The sequence below is a fragment of the Dipodomys ordii genome, unplaced genomic scaffold (genome assembly GCF_000151885.1).
Source record: "Dipodomys ordii isolate 6190 unplaced genomic scaffold, Dord_2.0 Scaffold192, whole genome shotgun sequence".
Taxonomy (NCBI): Eukaryota; Metazoa; Chordata; class Mammalia; order Rodentia; family Heteromyidae; genus Dipodomys; species Dipodomys ordii.
In genome coordinates, this window is record NW_012267408.1 from 3,482,279 (window position 1) to 3,500,266 (window position 17,988).

Here is a 17,988-nt window from a genome sequence, read left to right on the forward strand (position 1 = left end):
CTTTGAACTGTGATTCTCAGATCTCAGCCTCCTGAGTAGCTAGGATTATAGGCATCAGTCACTGGTCTGGTTCATGCCCTGAAATCATTTTTAAGGGTCTCCAATTTTGCCTAGGGTGACCAAGGGCATGATTTTCCTACCTCTGCCTCCCAAGTAGCTAGGAGTATAGGCATATACCACCATGGCTGGCTTTTCCTCTCCCTTTCTCTTTGGGGAATGGGAGCCCTTAAGTAAGTGTTCTACTACTTGAGCCATATTCTTAGTACCTGGCTGATTTTTTCAAATAGGATCTTTAACTTTTTCCCCCAGCTGGCAGTGAAACATATCATCCTGTCTTTACCTCTTGAGTAGTTGTAATTACAGATATAAGGTACCATGCTTGGCTTTTCTTCTCTAAGTTGTTTTTTCTGCTTTTTCTTGCTATTTGGGCTCTTCCAGTCCTATGGTGTGTCAGAGGCAATTTTAACAACTTCCAAAGATTAACATGAACGAGGCTGAAAAGTAGATGTTATCATTTTCACTGTGCAGTGGAGAAAACAGAGATTCTGAGAGATTACATGAAGTACTCCAAGCCTCCCAGCTGTGAGTTGGAATTCAAATTAAAAAACAAAACAAAAAAACAACAACAAAAAACTAGCTTGACCAATCCTTATATCCATATAACTGAAGGCCACAACTGAACATTTACTATAATAAATCCCAAATGCTAGGTAAGGATGTTCTTGATCTTAGAGGAGAAATATAGAACACCAAACCCAGGTAATGGGGACAGACACAAACACCAAGACCAATTCCTATGATCACAAAGAACAGGCTTCCTCCAAATACTGGGAGATAGCTCAAGGTCATTTCATTGTTGGTCATATCTAAAAAGAATGAGGGCAATGGGACCCATGGTCCTGGAGTATGTCTGTGAACTTCTGGCAAGAACCCTGACATGTCTTCACATTATTTCCCAAGTGAGTCCTCACCATTGGCCTCACACCCAGTTAGAGTAGACAGCCAGCCCAGCTCACCTGCATTTCTTGGGAAGCAGCATCCCAATACATGACAATTTACTTGTGAGAGAACAGCCTGCTTTTTCCATTTGTATATCATGAAGTCACACAAATTCAACCACTTATTGCCAAGCATCAATGTGTTCTTCTGTTAACACATGAAACAAGCAAGCCTTTTACAGAACGCTCCATAAACAGCAGAGTGCAGGAACTACCACACCACCACACCAGTGACCTCCTGTGGGATGGCCATGCCCACAACAGAGGTTCCTGAGACTCTCAGTCCCACTTTCTTCCCAGAAAGCAGACATACAAGTTGACTTGGCTTTTTAGTATTCTGACCTGCAGCACAGGTACTCACATAGCCCATACTTAAGTCTGTTAGAAAGGCTAATTCGGACCCTGACATTACAGTCTCGAGGAATGATAGACTTGGGGTTCAAGCCTATCCAAACAAAGTGCACCACCTCCCCCCAAATCTGTGTCCTCAGTACCCATCACCACCAAAGCCAAAATCCAAATTGCCCTATCTCTTCCCTGTAAGAGGCACTTGGTTTGCTGCCTTCTCCACCCACTCTCAGGGAGGCCCTCATCATTTCTTGCCTAAGTGATAACTTTCTTACAGTTCCAGTATTTCCTTCTTAATACAGGCCAGAACTGTCTTGCTCTCCACCTACTTGCTCTCAAACCCTCAGGAACTTGCTACTACCCACAGTAGAAAGTACAGCTCCTGACCTGGGTTGCTGGGGTCCTGATCAATCCAAAAAGGTGGCTGGAATGGTAACCTTTTTTTCCTTACCTTTCCTTCCTGCCAGATCAAGGACAGTCTAAACAAGTCTCATCTTTCCACAGCCCAAGCTACTCCCTCTCTCTTTTTAGAATGTCTCCTTTCTACCTGATGGGCCTAGAAGGGCTCAACACTGACATCTCCTCCCACAGGAAGCCCTCCTTAATGGTCCCAACTCAATGAGTAGGTATTACACAGAACCTATGCCCACCTCCACCTCCACGGCACACACACCACAACAGCATTATCACTTTTTCTGCAGTATCTTTTCTACCAGCCTGTTAGCTCATTTCACTGTCCCTAGGATCCAGCGTGGTGATCAGCACACAGTAAATATTTGCCAAACCAAAGAGCCTAGAAATCCAAGCCCACTATGCTGCCACCTTTTGCCCTTTCTTGACATCAAAGTTGGACTTACCAACACAATCGCAGGTAGGGAACTCAGCCTGGGCCCTCTTTGCAGGTGTGTCCAGCAGACTCTTGGTGGGTGTGTCCAGGTACTTAAGAGGTGACTCCAAGAAACCACTGAGGGTGGGTGTGAGTGGATTCTCAGCCTTAGTGGGTGTAGCCTCCTGGCTTACTTCCTCTGAATGGAAGCAGGTGGTTGAAAGCACAGTCACAGCTCCTGAAGACTCAATCTTGATCTGCTTGGGAGAGCGGGTGGCAAAAGGGCTTTCAGGGGCTGGGATACAAGTTGGCTGGTTCTCGGTGTCTTGAATGGGCACAGAAGGGGGGCCAGGAAGCCCAAAGCTATCCCCAAATTCGGCCTCAAACTGCCGGATGAGCTCTTCTAACTTGTCATCGGCAGGGGGAAGGGGGCCAGTGGAGCCTGGCTGCAGTGCTGCCATAGGGCTAGGGGACCTCATTTCCTGAGTAGGGGGCAGCAGGCTGTCCCCGGAGGGACTAGGTGCAAATAGCGCAAGAGAAGGTTCTGGGGGCAAGGGGATGGCAGAGCCCTGTGTGGTAGGAAGAGGGTCAGGGAGAGGGGCTGGTGGAGGTGCCTGCACTTCCTCAGAGGCTGGGGATCTCAGCCCTTCCAGAATGATCTGCCTGAGAGGCAGGAAGAGAGGCTGCACTTCCCGGGACCTGGACTTCTTGATCTGAATTGGCTTTCTGACACTGGGCTTGATCCCAGGGGTTGCTTTCTCCGTTCCCACAAGAGCTCCAGCTGGTGTAGAGGGCTTCTTCTTCTTTTCCTTGGGTGGTCTATCTGGAGGCCGGGGGGCAGGTGAGCTTGGTGGGGCCCACCAGCCAGAAGCAGGAGGCTCTGATGGAGCAGGGAATGAGGCATCACGGGCCTGTTCTAGAAAGAGACTGCGCTTGTGGTGGAGGTGCTGCTGCAGGGCCGTCTGAGCCTTCTGGTGGGTGTCAGGTTCTGATGACGGTGGGGGAGCCTCCCTCTGGAGATTGGGGGATGGTGATGGGGCTGGGGAGGAAGAAGATGCCTCGACTTTGACCTTGGGCTTGGTGGGCAGGGCCTCAGGTCTCTTGAATACTGACTGGATGTAATCACTGGCGCTGCCCAACAGCTGCTCCAGTTCAGCCATGGGGTCAGGGCTGGGGCGGGAAACAGGCCAGGAGTTCCGGGGGTTTGTTGCTGGTGGGGTTTCAGTGCCCCAGGCCTCAGAAAACTCAGTCCTTGGAGTTGCTTGGGGGAAGGCTGGGCTATTGGGAACAAATGGTGGGTGTTCCTCAGGGGGAACCACAGGCCATGAGGGAGCCCGGAGGTAGGACTGGGGGGACCTGAAAGGGGCAGAAGGGGACAAGGCCTCAGGGAGGGGACAAGAAGCCTGGGAAGTGGAATGAGAAGGCTGGGGGAGGGCGGAAGAGAGCTGTGTGAGTGCCTCGATGGCAATGGCGGTCTGCAGGCTGATGTTCTTTTCCTTAGCGATGCTCAGGGCACTCTGGGACAGGGGCAGACCCTCCAGGGGAGGTACCTGGGGGACCTCAGCGCTAAGGAGTGGCCTGGTGCTGGGTGCGGGGAGGCTAGCATCTCCAGGAGGCAGAGGCCCTGGGAGCCGGGGCCGCTCCTGCCCTCCCTCCATGACCACAGACTTGATCTTCCCCTCCAGCCACTCGAGGTAGTCAGGGCATTCTGGGCCATCGCAGTTGCAGTTGGGTGGTTTCATGCCATGCCGTGCAAGGGCCAGAGCTGTCTGCAAGGTGTCAAGGTCTTCACTGCCAGCAGGGCAGCCTTCAGGCCCTGGCCGGGGGCCCCTGTTGTTGTTCCCAGCCTCACGACTCATCTCACGGTTGAAGGTTTCATAGAGCCGGGTGCTAAGGGCCCCATAAGAGGATACAGCTTCGGCCACAGCCGAAAAGGCCACCAGATCGTGGGCATCTTCCAGGCGAGCAGTGTGGGCTGGGGCTGGGGCAGCGTCCCAGTTGGGCTTCTGGTCTACCCGCCAAGGACCCGCAGCTCCCAGTAGACTGGGTCCGGCGGGCTCTCTAGCACCATTGACCGGCGCCCCTGAGGTGCTTAGCTGCCTTGAGTCCCCATGGTACACTGGCCCTGAGTCCATCTGACCTGGAACAGGTCCATCAACCGGGCTGAGCTCTGAGCCTGTCTGGAGAGAGAGGAAAGAGGAAAAAGGGAGGAAAAAAAATGAACCATGCTGTTGGAAAAGCATTTCTCTGCTTCACAGCACCAGGGGCATTTCTAATCCCCATTTCCTTAGAAATTCTATTGAACTGACCAAGCCTCAGTTCATCTTCCCACACTCCATTCCTTAGTTGGCTTTACCAGCAAAAATGGGAAAGAAAAACTCTTTAAGAGATCCTGATGTGGAATCTCATGTTGCTCATGCTCTCTGAGAGCCTGAGTTTGACCCCTGACAGGACTCCCACAAAACTAAGATACCAGAAAAAGGTCCTTAACTTACAATGTCCAAAAATCTCACAGGATCCTGTTTGCTTTAATATTTTTTGTCAAGAGGGAAAGAAAACTAACCAAGTTCATATGCTGTTCAGGAGTAAAAAAGGCTGTGTTCCCTCAGCTGACCAGGACTCAGCCATACCATCCTAAGTAAAGAACCCAAAGTTAGCCGGGTGCCAGTGGCTCATGCCTATAATCCTAGCTACTCAGGGGGCTGAGATCTGAGGATCACAGTTCAAAGTCAACCTAGGCACCAGAAGACCAGAAATGGATCTGTGGCTCAAGTGGTAGAGAGCTTGCCTTGAGCTGAAGAGCTGAGGGACAGCGCTCAGGCCCAGAGTTCAAGCCCCACAACCAACCCCCCCCAAAAAAAAGAACCCAAAGTTTCTTGCTCTGTCAAGCCTTTGCTTAAGCACAGGTTGACCTTAGGGTGCTAGTGACATACCCAACCTTCCCTCGAGCCATTGATCACACACATAAACAATACACCTAATGTATACAAAACACACAAAAGAGAAGGCATGACAGAAAGGCCCAATCCAATAAGGTAAAAGCTAATACATAATAAAACTGTTTGCAAGACTTTTTTTTTCCAGTTTTAAACTCAGAACCTTGTTCTTGTTAAGCAGCCACTGTACCACTTGAGACACATCCTTATCCCTTTTTGCCTTAGTATTTTTCCTCAATCTCTCTTTTCCTCCTCTCCCTGACCGGTGCTTCCCCTCCCCCACCCATCCAGGCTAGTTTGGACTGTGATAATCCTATTTATGCTTCCTGAGTACCTGAGATAACAGGTGTGTACCACCATACCCAGCTCCATACCCAGTCAAGATATGGTCTCAGACTTCTTGTCTGGGCTAGCATTAAACTGTGATTCTTTCAGTCTCCAAGTAGCATGAGCTACAATGCCTGGCCTGTTTGCAAGCCTAATCTCTTACCAAAAATTTTTCCATAATATAGAACACCAAGGAAAAGCATAGAAGGAATGACAGACTTTGAAAGTCATAGTGGAAGCTGCTAGTAGTAGGTAGAAGACTGATGAAGTACAGATCAGTATACACATGGTCTATGAAAGCCTCTTGAAGATTACTTCATTACAATAATAACTTCATGGTTGTTACAGTTGGATCTAGAATGTTCCCAAGGTTCATTTGTTGAAGGCTTGGTTCCTGGTGGGTGGTGCTTCTGGGAGTTGGTAGAAATTTTAGAAAGTAGGGCCCAATGGGAGGATGCTTTTGGAGGGATATTAGTACCTCTACCCATTTGCCTCTCTCTCTCTCTCTGCTTCTTGGCCTCCATGAGAACAGTTCTGCTTGCTACATGCTCCTCACTGACATGATGATGTTCTGCCTTACCACATGCTCATAGCTATGGGCGAAGTAACTGGACACTGAAATCACTGAAACCATAAGCCAAAATAAATCTTTCATTCTAAGTTGCTTGTCTCAAGTACTTTATCACTAATAGTGGAGAACTCTAGTAGGCATCGCCTTAACCAAATAAGCAAAGTTAGCATCACCAACATCATGTGCCTCTTAATTATACATTGATAACACCAGTCACACAGAACTCCTGCCAAAATCTAGAATCTGGATCTATTCATGAGGAAATGAAAGATAAACCCAAATTGCAGGGTGTTGTACAAAGTATTTAGAATGTTCTCTTCAAAAATCTCAAAGTCAAGAATCTTTTCCAGTTTAGATTCTAAAATGAGGAAAGGTGGCACTATAATACAAAAAAGGTGGCAAAAATATATGGGGACAATAGATAAAATTTGAATATTGACATAGATGATCCTGTGAACATCTTAATCTTCTTGACTTGGATCATCGGACTATAGCTATATGAGAATTGTTCTAACTCTTAGGGTATATACAGAAGTATTTAGGATTAAAGAGGCACAGTCTCAATCAGATTAAAAAATAATTACATTCATAATAACATGCAGAGAAAATAAAGTAAATGATGCAACATATCAACTTTTTGAATAGGATGGAGTTCCAAGAACTATTTTTGCAACTTTGGTATATGTTTCAAAAAATTCTATCAAAATTAAAAGTTAAAGACAGTTTAGTCCTTTTGGTAAAACACAAGTGTTTTAATTGGGTGGCTAAGAGGAAGCCAGATCCAAGACTTTCAGATATGGTGATGATGGGCTCCAAAGTAGTGAAGAAAACTGGGACTTGGGGAAAGCTCTTTGGGAGGTGAGACCTGCCCGCAGCTCCTGCTTCATTTCCGTCATTGCTCCTGTTCTGGCCACAAAGAATTCTCTTATTTCTCCAATAGGCCTAGTTCTCTAAGATCACCAAGCTTTGTACATGCAGCTTTTCCAGCATCTTAGATGAATTACTCTGACTTATCCTTCTAGCAGTAGTTTATTATCACCTATTCTCTTACCCAGTTAGCAGATGTTTTTGTGGCCTCTGCCCCTGAGCTCTCAGGACACCCTGTACACTGTGGCTCCCAGGTTCCCATGGTCCCTCTGTGAGCACTTACCACATGCTATAAACTATTTTCTGTTCAAGTAGTTGCCTCCCCCATCTAGTGGTAGCTCCCACAGGCAATGTTCAGATCCTAATGACTTCTATGTCTTCTGCTTGTAGCTGAGGCAACTTCATACTCCTGAGAGAAAGAAAGGCCTCCCTTTCCTATTGGTCATGGAATAGGGCAACCCTTACCAACACTGGTAAAAGACTACCTTTCTAATACCTAGGATGTGCCTAATGACCCAGCACTTCCTTCTTTCTTAGAAACCTACACAGATGTGGCTAGCAGACTACAAAATCTGAAGTGATCAAATTTTACCTACTTCTGTACAAAAGACGAGCACATATAACCAAGAGGAAACATGAAAGAATAGCATGGATTTACAAAAACAATGTCAGAAAGACTAATGCTGCATGAGCAGAGGCCTCCCCAAAATGGTCAGGTCAGCTAAACAGGGATTTAAGAAGATATTTTTGGTGTGTGAATAAGAACAAGGAAGGGGTAAGGCTAGCTATGTGCCTCTGAATTTCCTGAAAAAGAAAATGTGTTCATAACCTTGGACAAAAAAGTTCAGGAACATTGCCCAGGCCCAGAGTTCAAGCTCCAGGATTGGTGTGTATATGTGCATGTGTGTGCACACACACAATGCTTTCAGACTAAAAAGAGAAGAGAAAAAAAATAGATGTAGGTTATGAGGTGAAGGAAGTGAAGCTAGTATGGATGGAAGATTTCAAGAAACCCTAAGTACCAGTTTCCTGGCCAACAGATCCCACCATTTCTCAACACTTGCCAATCCTGGAATAAACTCACCAGCAGGAGAAGCTGCCAACGGGCACAGTGTGAAAGCATCATTTCTAACACCTAGTCCACCAATATGAAGAATCCAGTAGGATTCCTGAATGAGTAAACAGAGGAAGCACAAAGAGCCTGGTTCTATGGCAAACCATGCCTCGTGTCATATAATCAAGTAGATGGAGAGATACTATGGCGGATGGTTCATAAATCTGGGGCCAAATATGCCTCATATTTTACTTGGCCCATACAGTACTTGTATTTTTTTTGCCAAAATTTAAAAAAAAAATCAACCTGTAAATAAAATCTGTATTTTCTTGAAGGTTCATTTTGCCCTGGAAAATCTGTTAACAGAGCAGTGGCTACTGGTTACACAGATCATAATGTCTCCACTTCACACCCGATTTCACCATCCACGTTGCTTTCTACGAATCAAGGCCAGAGGTCAGGGATTGATTACTTACTAATTGCCTGAATTAATTATCACATCATTCACTGTGCTACTTGCTAAGCCCTTGCAAGCATTTAAGTTTGCAATTTGGTCTGTAGATGGTCAAGTTTCATAAGGTCTGCTGTGGCCCCTTTGAAGCAAGCTACATAGAGTTAGGGGCTCACTAATGGCTAGAGGGTCATATGCAAATGATACAAGTGGTGTATTAGCTGGTGAAGGGGAAATCTCCAGCAGTCTGCAACAGGGCTATGTTCTTGGACCAGTCCTATTTGACATATTTAAGCAATAACAATAGAGAAGGCTGGGAAGGTGGCTCAATGGTAGAATGCTTGCCTTGCATGCATGAGGCCCTGGGTTCGATTCCTCAGCACCACATAGGCAGAAAAGACCAGAAGTGGTGCTGTGGCTCTAGTGGTAGAGCGCTAGCCTTGAGCTGAAGAGCTGAGGGATAGCGCCCAGGCCCAGAGTTCAGGCCCCATGACAAAAAAAATAAAAATAAAAATAAAATAGAGAAGGCACACTTATTGAGGAGGCAGATTTTGAAAACAGGAAGGATAAACTGAGTACCAGATGCCGAAAGGTCAATAGGCTAGAGATAAAAGCTTAACAGGGAAAACAGAGTCCCATACTAAGGCCCTAAACTACATCATGCAAACAACAGATAGGAGAAGCAAATAACAATGTCAGTAGTGTGCATTAAATGTATTAGGAATTAAGAAAGATAAAAAGATGACAGTTAACTGATGGTACACTCAGTACAATGTGATATAGCAGTTTCAGTCTGCAACTTGTGGTTTATTCAAACTTTCTGACTACAATGAATGGTAAGAAATACATTTTATACTGCAATCAATTAGATATAATACTTCCCCCACAATACTAGATGAATTAATATGCCTTTTTCTTTTCTTTCCTTCCTGTTTAAGGCAGGCTGAGACCTCTTCTTTTTCTTTCTGCAGTACTTTGAGTTGCAGGGCTTTGAGTTGAGCTTCATGTTTGCTAGCTAGGAGCTCTCTCTATTGCTGAGATACACATCCAGCTCTTTTTTGGCTGGTTATTTTTGAGATGGGCAGCACTTCCTGCTCAGGCATGCACCTGGACCATAATCAGCCTACTTTGGGCTTCCTGTTGTAGCAGGGATGACAGGTACACACTACCATGCCCAGCTTATTTTTTCAGCCTGGGTAGGTCTAAAATCATGGTCCTCCTAATCTCAGTCTGGCTCAGACTGTAGTCTTTCAAGTTGAATAGACAGATCCCTCAGTTTGACAACACACATGGCAGATGTGTGTGACAGCACTGCTCTGCCCAGCCTGTACTTTAACATAGGCTCCTATGTGGAGCCACATTCTCCAAGGACACAGAGGAAAAAAAGCAGGACAGCTCTAATTGTAACAATCACCATAAATATACACAACTATAATTTGTCAATAAAAACAAGTAATACAAGGAAGTTCCATTTGGTTGTAGAATAGAATTAGTTTTTTTTTAGTTGCCCTGAAGGGTGGAATTTAAAAATGGATGAAGTTTTGTGCACAGAGAATTTAGTCTCCATTTAGGGAAGAATTTTCTTAATATTCCAATACTCAAAAATGCAATGAGCCCAATCCCTCTAACAGCCAAGAAGTAATGAGTTCTTCTCCATGGAGATAGTGACATGGAAACCCAGCAGCTGTCTGGCAAGTATCAGCAGGGAGGCAGGGCAATGCAGGCAAAGGAAGGAGGTCAGTTCAGGTCCTTTCAGACTCCCAGCTCAGGTCTGTTCAATCCTAAACCCCTTACTTTCCCCCTTGGAACTGTAAGGATGCTCATCCATATAGGAATCCTGCCTAGACTTCTCAACTGTTCTAACTCCAACCCCAAGGGGTAGTCTGTCTAAAATGGAATAAACTCTCCAGCTCCTTTTCCAACTTTTCTACTTTTGTACCCACCAATGTTTCCCACCTAAACATTATATGTGGTCTCACAACAAGCCCAGTCATCAGAGCCAAACGGCCCTAAATATGAACTGTTTATCTCCTTCCACTCCATACCTTCCCTTCCCTCCTAATCAGGCCTTTGTGTATGTGTGCATGTACGTATGCATGCATATGTTATGTGTGTATATGTGTGTGTGCACGCATGTGTGTGTTCATGTGCATGCTGGTCAGTGCCTTGGCACTGTCCCTGAACTTCTTTTCTCAAGGCTAGTATTCTACCACTTGAGCCACAGATCCACGTTTGGCTTTTTTGGTGGCTAATTGGAGATAAGTATCTCATGGACTTGACTATCTGGGCTGGCTTCAAACCTCAATCCTCAGATCTCAGCCTTTTGAGTGGCTAGGATTACAGGGATGAACCACTGGCACCCAGCTCATGCATATTTTTCAAATGTCCCATGCAACAGTGACTCCTTTAAGGAATTCTATACACCTTACCCCCTCTTCCACCAAAGACACAGACATACTCATACTCACTTTTCCACCTACCGAGAACATACCTCACCCTCCCTGTACACTCCCAGCCATCAATTTCTACCTGTCTTCAGATTTTAAGGACTATTTTAAAGATGCACATTAGTGCTTAGTATGCATAGCAGACTGTATTTTCCAAGCATGGCCCCAGCAATACATCTATCCCATAAGTTTCTCTCATTTGTGACTTTGGCATTTTTCACATGGAACAATGGAGATCTCCACTCTCTTTCCTCCAGTCTGGGTGGGCTTGTAACTATGGTAGAAGTGTCACTACCTGACTTTCAAAGCTGAATCAAGAGGCAGTACAGCCTCTTCTGGTACTGTCCCAACAGTCCGGGAGCCAAGCCAGTATGCTGTGAGGACACCCACGACCATAAGAAGTCCATATGCAGGAGTCGTCCTAAGGAGTCTTTGAGTATCCCAGCCCAGACACCGAGTTACTTGTAGCTCCTAAGCATTCCCAATTAAGACCTTAAACATTAAGGAATGATTCCAAATGGTATCATTTCTAACCAATCCATGGAATCTAAGAGCATAATAAAGTGATAGCCACATATGGCTATAAGTTTTGGGGCAGTTGGTTACAACAATACAGCAGACTGTATTTCAGGAACCTCAAAAATATAAAAGATGAAAGGAGAGACGCAAGTCAACAAATGTCCTAAAGCACACCAGTGCTTTGAAAGCAGAAGTTCTTAGGGTCTAGTGGAAGGTGAGAGCTGTGACTTAGGTGACAAAGCTGTGTGTACACATCAGCTCCTCAGGAAGTAGTAGACTGAGGGCTTAGGTCTCTTCTTGGATTGTAGAAAGACATTTCTTTGCCTGTGAGATGAGGGAGGAGTTTGTTTGTTTTACGAGGGCATGCATGCATCCAGAAAAGTTCATCTGTAAAGGTGGACAGGTATTTGAACGAAGAGGAGGAGGCTGAGGAGGAGGAATTCCAGACGAAAGGGAGAGCATATGCAAAAGGCATAGTCATAGCCAGGGGCTGGTGACTCATGCTGTATTTAATCCTAACAACTCAGGAGGCTGAAATCTGAGGATCATGGCTCAAAGCAAGGCTGGGCAGGAAAGTCTGTATGACACTTATCTTTGCTTATCTTTAATAAAGTACTAAAAAGTGCAAAGTGGAGCTGTGGCTCAAGTGGTAGAGCTCTAGCTTTGAGCAAAAAATACTCAAGGATAGCATCCAAACCCTGAGTTCAAGCCCCAGGACCAACAAAAACCCACAGTCAATGCTGGACACTGGTGGCTCATGCAGGAGGCTGAGATCTGAGGATCATGGTTCAAAACCAGCTGGAGCAGGAAAGTCCATGAGACTCTCAGAAATTTAGAAGTAGCGCTGTGGCTCAAATGGTAAAGCACTAGCCTTGAGCTGGAGAGCTGAGAGGCAGTGCCCAGGCCCAGAGTTCAAGCCCCACGACTGACAAAAACAAGAAAAAAAAAAAGATCAAAAATGAACTATACAACTTTTGGGTGGGGGACAGGAGGGAAAACTGGGAGAGAATGAAGGAAAGGATGACACTGTCCGTAAAGAAATGTACTCATTACCTGACTTATGAAATGATAACCCCTCTGTATATCACTTCTATAATAACATTTTTTTTAAACCCACAGTCATAATGAACTCAGGCAGGCCTGGGGATGAACTCCCTCAAAAGGGAGGAGGCAAGCATGTGGGTCACAGCATGAATACCACAGAAATACCAGATAGTCTAATACCACTGTCCAAATCTATGAGAGTAAAGGCCTGAACTAGGGCACTGGCAGGGAGATGGAGATGAAACACAGTTAAGGAGGTAAAATGTAACTGTAAAGGAGTAAGACAGGAAGAAAATCAACAGATTCTTTTTCTGCATATCCTAAAATCCGCAGCCCCCACCCATGGCCTCATTCTGTTAGGGACCTTTATACAAGGCTATGTGACTAACTCCCCTCATCTTAGGGCAACAGGGACTTACACCAGGAAACGGAAAGGTGGTAAAAATTCATCAGGCAGAGAAATATCTTTCTACAATCCAAGCAAGAAGAGACCTAAGCCCTTCATTTACTACTTGAGAAGCTGATGTGTAACACACAGCTTTGTCACCTAAGTTATAGCTCTCACCTTCCACTAGACCCTAGGAACTTCTATCAGGGGCCCTTGCATCCTGCTTGGTAAATATTCATCTACCACCTCCTCAGCAGCAAACTCCCTTCCTAGATTTCCAAATCCTCACTAGCCCTTAGACATATGCAGGGAGTCAACAGTGGCAGCTTGCCACTAGATGTGGGGCAAGGCTGAACAATAGTGGCACTCCACTCCCCAACCCTTTATTTGGCCACCATGAGGAGTACAGAAATGACACCAGCTTCCCAAATCTTTCCTAATTCACAGAGTAACAACATGTGGAGACAGATTAGCAGTTCTCTACTAAAGGGAAATAGAAGGGAGGAGGGAAGATTAAAGACATTTTCTTGGAAGAGCAAAGTCTTCATTGATCATTCTTTCTTAGGCCCTCTGAGAAAGTGAAGTTGGGGAGGAACAGAGTCCGGAGGGTTGGCTTAGTACTTACTGTCAGCAATTATACACCATGTCAGAAGAAACATGTTCAGCCAGAAAGAATAAACCTGCCACCAACCTCCTCAAGTGGCCCGTGCTCTAAAATGGAATCTCTAAGAGTGAATTCTCATGTGACTCCAAGATAATGGTGGCTGCTTCCTTGCCAGCTGGCTACTAAATCCCACTTGGAGCTTTCCCAGCCACCTACCCCACCAGCTCTTCTCCTCTGCTCAGACAACAGCTGTTTAGGGTTTGAACGTTGCAGCTCCACCCTTTCCTTCAGTCCCACAGTTCAGCATTCACCTCCACCTGAAGCCAAATCCTTCCTTCGTCCCCCAAATGAGTAGCCCCATTCTCTCTAATAGCACACAGGTCATATTTATGGCATAGTCTGTCTGGAGCTGATCAATTATTTATCCCTTCAGAATTTCCTCCCTCTTGGGATTTACTGACAAAGCCAATCTGTAAGCGGAGATAGAGTTCTAGGGGACTCTTACAGAGGATGTGTACATTTGTCGGTTTTTGCAGAAGAGAGGAAGGACAAGTGAGAGTGAGAGCATGCACGTGCATGCATGAGAGAGAGAGAGAGAGATGGAGACAGAGACAAAGAGAGACAGAGACAGAGATTGAGACAGAAAGTGCATGTGGGCATGTGCACACACATGCACACGCATGCGTATGCACACACACGTGCGTGCACACACTAGCCAGATGGGTGTAAACCTTTACTACCAAACTGGTCCTGTCTGAGACAGGAAACTCAAGAGGGTTATGTCTAACTTCTGGAACCACCATGTGCTATTGGAGGGCATTTTTATGTGAGGGGAAAAGTGGTTTTTGTGGTTACTAGGTACATATCTGTAAAACATTTTGAAATCTAATGTTTTTCCTACTACAAAATGGATAGATACAGAAGACCTTTCAGTATCTAGGAGGATGCTCAGGAGAATGCTGAAATGAGCCTAATTCCCCAAGTTAACTATATCTGGCAAAAGTACAAACTTTTCATGCCTTCTGACCTAGCAATAATAAATGTGGCTCCCAACAAGAAAGGAAAAGAATGATGAAAAGGATAAGTCTTCAAAATTCTTGATGGAATACCCTTATGAGATGATGTATTTTGCTAATTATTTCACATTCATCTATCTCATTTAATTATCACTAACTATTGAGTAGACACCTTAGATAAAGAAACGAATACAGAAGTTAAGTAACACCTCTAGATCACACAGTAAGCCAGGAAAATGGTGCTGCTAAGTACTAAGTACTACTAAAAACTCTTAATTTTACTTCAGGAAACGCAAAAGTAAGACAACAGTTACATGTAAAAAATATTTTCTCTGAAGCATTAACAGAAAAACAACCACCTTAGTGTTTCAACAACAGAAGTATAGTTTTTAAGAGTTCTTCATGAAAATAAAATGGGGAATAAACACATGAAAACACTCATCTTTATTAATAATTAGAGAGCTATAAAATAAGACCACAATGAGGCTAGATATGATAGTTTATTCCTGTAATAACAGTTCTTAAGAGGCTGAGGCAGGAGGATTGCAAGTTTGAGGCCATACTACATAATGAGACCCTGTCAGGGAAGGAAAAAAGGAAGGAAGGAAGCAAACAAGCATACTGAGATTCCATTCCATATGCATCATATAGTAAGAACATTTGGTTTGAATCTTGCACCCACAACTTACTAGTTGTGTGTGCTTAAACAAGTTAGTCAATCTCTCCGTGTCTGCATTTCCTCATCTGTAAATTGGACACCAATAACAGTACCTATCTAACAAAGCTGTCAGAAGGATTCAACAAACACACACAAAAAGCACTTGTAACAGCACAGGTGATACAATAAGCACCAAGAGACTATTCTAGTTTAACACCAAGGGCCGCTGGGGTTTAGCAGCAGCCTTTCCTAGCAAGAAGGCAAAACAAGAGGGAAAGTTTTATGGACTACGTGCACATAGATACTCACAACAGTATTACTCATAAACACTAAAGCGTGGAAATATTCTAAATGTTCATCAACCACAGAATATGCAACTCAATAGTATACAGCAGCAAGAATGAACAAACCACAAATGAACCTCAGCAATTTTGATTTTTTTAACACATTTTGAAGGACTGAATACATTCTGCTGATTTTATAGTGCTCTACTAAACAAGCCAAGTTAAATGTAAAGGAATGTAAGCACACGATGAAAACTTTAAAAGGCAAAAGGAAAGTAAGCACAAAATTCAAGGCAATGGTTACCTGAGGATGAAGCTAAGAGATGGACTGGAAGGAAACACACAGGTAGTTTCAGTAATGTTGAAAGCATCCTACTTAACATGAGTAGGGAGTTCACATGTGGTTTTCGTATTGTTATGCTTTTGTCTGTTTAATATATACACATTAAAAATACATATACACATATGTAAATACTAGGTCTAGCGTGTTTATATACATATGAAAAATTATGACATTTCATAAGTAGATGTACAACTGTTTAAAATGATAAAATATAGGAACATAAAAACACAGGGAAATGTGTTAAAAAGACAATGTATTTGAACTACTTAGATACTTTGCTAAGGTTTTCTGATGGGGGAAGTGAGTACAATTTAAAGTGGGGGAAAAAAATTCAGGATTCAAGATAATGCCCAATTTAACGAATCAACTCCTTCATTAACAACACAAATATATATACACACAAATAAAACATCAAAAGAATACACAGAAATGTGAGCAATGCTTACCTCTGGATGGTAGAGAATGAGTATACTTTCTTGTTCATAGCCTCCAAAACTTATTGTACTTCATTTTCAGGGAGAAGGGCTTAAGAACAGAGAACCTACTGGCATGGTTGAAGCCTGTGCAAATGTTACTCACTTGTGAACAAGACTAGAAGGAAGCCTCTGGGGACAGGAATTTGTGGGTGAGGTTTTTCGTGCTATTTCTGTTGCTAGAGTTGTTTGCTTTACAACACACACAGAGGCAGCAGATCACACACACACACACACACACACACGCAGAGGTAAGAAAGCTGAGCAGATGTCTAAAAGATAAAGAGCACTGGAGAACGCGCCGATTCAGTGGGGAGAGAGGAACCAGAGCCACAGCCCTGCTGCGCACCCTCCTCCCCCAGCCTCTTAGCCTGCGGCCAGGGGGCAGAGAATCCAGCTCTCAGGGCAGATGCACGCCCCTGGCCTCACGCAGCTCCTGGCGGCCCGGCCAGAGGCCAGCAGGAGGAAATGGAGCCCGACCACATCTGAAGCCTGGCAAAAAGCTGCTGCCTTCCGAGGCAGCCAGCACACAAGAACCAGGTCGTGACGCGCGCAGACGGCTCCCCCACCTCTCTGCCCCCCAGGCCAGGACTCCCCGGGCAAGCACGCAGCCCCAGAGCCGGGGGCCATCCGCCCAGCCACGCTGTGCACGTCCCTCCGCCAGAAGAGCCCCCATCAGCTCCGGGTGGGCGGGGCATCCGCACAGCCACGCCCACCCAGCTGCCCACACCCAGCCCTCACCAGCACCTCCAGCTCTAAAAGCCTAAGGAAACCAGAAAGCAAACATCTCCAGCGCCACAGTTCCCTGACAGTGAGCCAGCCAGCCCTTGGCAAATGGCCCCATGCACGTTTCCTGAAGGGGCCTCAAATCTCTCAAAACTCAGGGTTAGTTGAGGGGGTAGGGTTAGGGAGGTGGAAGATAACAGCTCCAGAAGTGCTACTTGCAAGCTGAGTTAAAGCAAACACTTCTTCTTTAAATGTAAGTTTCTCATTCTTCAGCAGACCGCATCTATTTTAGCAGATGAGCAAATGAGGCACAGAGAGAATGACCAACTCGAAGGCTCAAAATTGTCAAGTGGTAAAAATTGGATCCAACATCCTCTGCACTCATGTGGAGATCCATGGCCTCCCAGCTACCAAGTTCTAATCATTCTTTTGGAAAATGAGCTCCCACGTTTGCAGGAGGAGATAATAACCATTAATGGACTTCAACTCAGCCCCCAAAGCACTGATGAGTTTGCCCCCTCCTCACCTATTCCTTCCTCAAGAACTCAAAAGGCTCAGTGCTGTTGGCTCACTGTCTGCAATCCTAACTACTTAGGACGCTGAGACTTGGAACCATCCCAGGCAGAAAAGTCCAATACACTCCACCTCCAAAATAATCAAGGAGGTGTGACTTGAGCCAGCATGAGCAAGTGGAAGGTCCGGGAGTTGTAGCTCCCAGAGTCCTAAGATCAGTACCATAAGAACAAAAAGGACTCAAGAGGGCTTAAATTCATTTAAAAAGTAACGGCTCTAAAATCTGGAAGAAAATTAATTTGGGGGCAAAGAAAGAGGCATCTACTAATCAGTCATAAGACCAACTTTACTCAGTGGGCTAAGAAATATAAAAGGACATTTCTGCCATTAGAAATGTGCTGCTTGTCAGAAGGCAAGAAATCAAGGAATGCAAATAAACACTCTTTATTCTAAACCTCCACTCCTGAAGAAATCATACATCTCAGTATAAAGCCTCATTATCTAGTCACTGCTAGTCTGTGAGCCCAGAGAACTGAAAGATGATAGTAATTAGGCATTTCAAAGTCTTATACTCAACAGTGGAGAAAAAGAGAAG

At 45.0% G+C, this 17,988-nt stretch overlaps 1 protein-coding gene across 1 annotated transcript in view; it reads right to left on the reverse strand.

Moving 5' to 3' along the window:
- Window positions 1-17,988, reverse strand: part of Tet3 (tet methylcytosine dioxygenase 3) — a 97,885-nt gene that overhangs the window by 41,166 nt on the left and 38,731 nt on the right. The window contains exon 3 of the mRNA XM_013034644.1: window positions 2,204-4,352. Within this exon, the coding sequence (XP_012890098.1) occupies window positions 2,204-4,352 (2,149 nt within the window). The remainder of the gene's footprint in view (window positions 1-2,203; window positions 4,353-17,988) is intronic.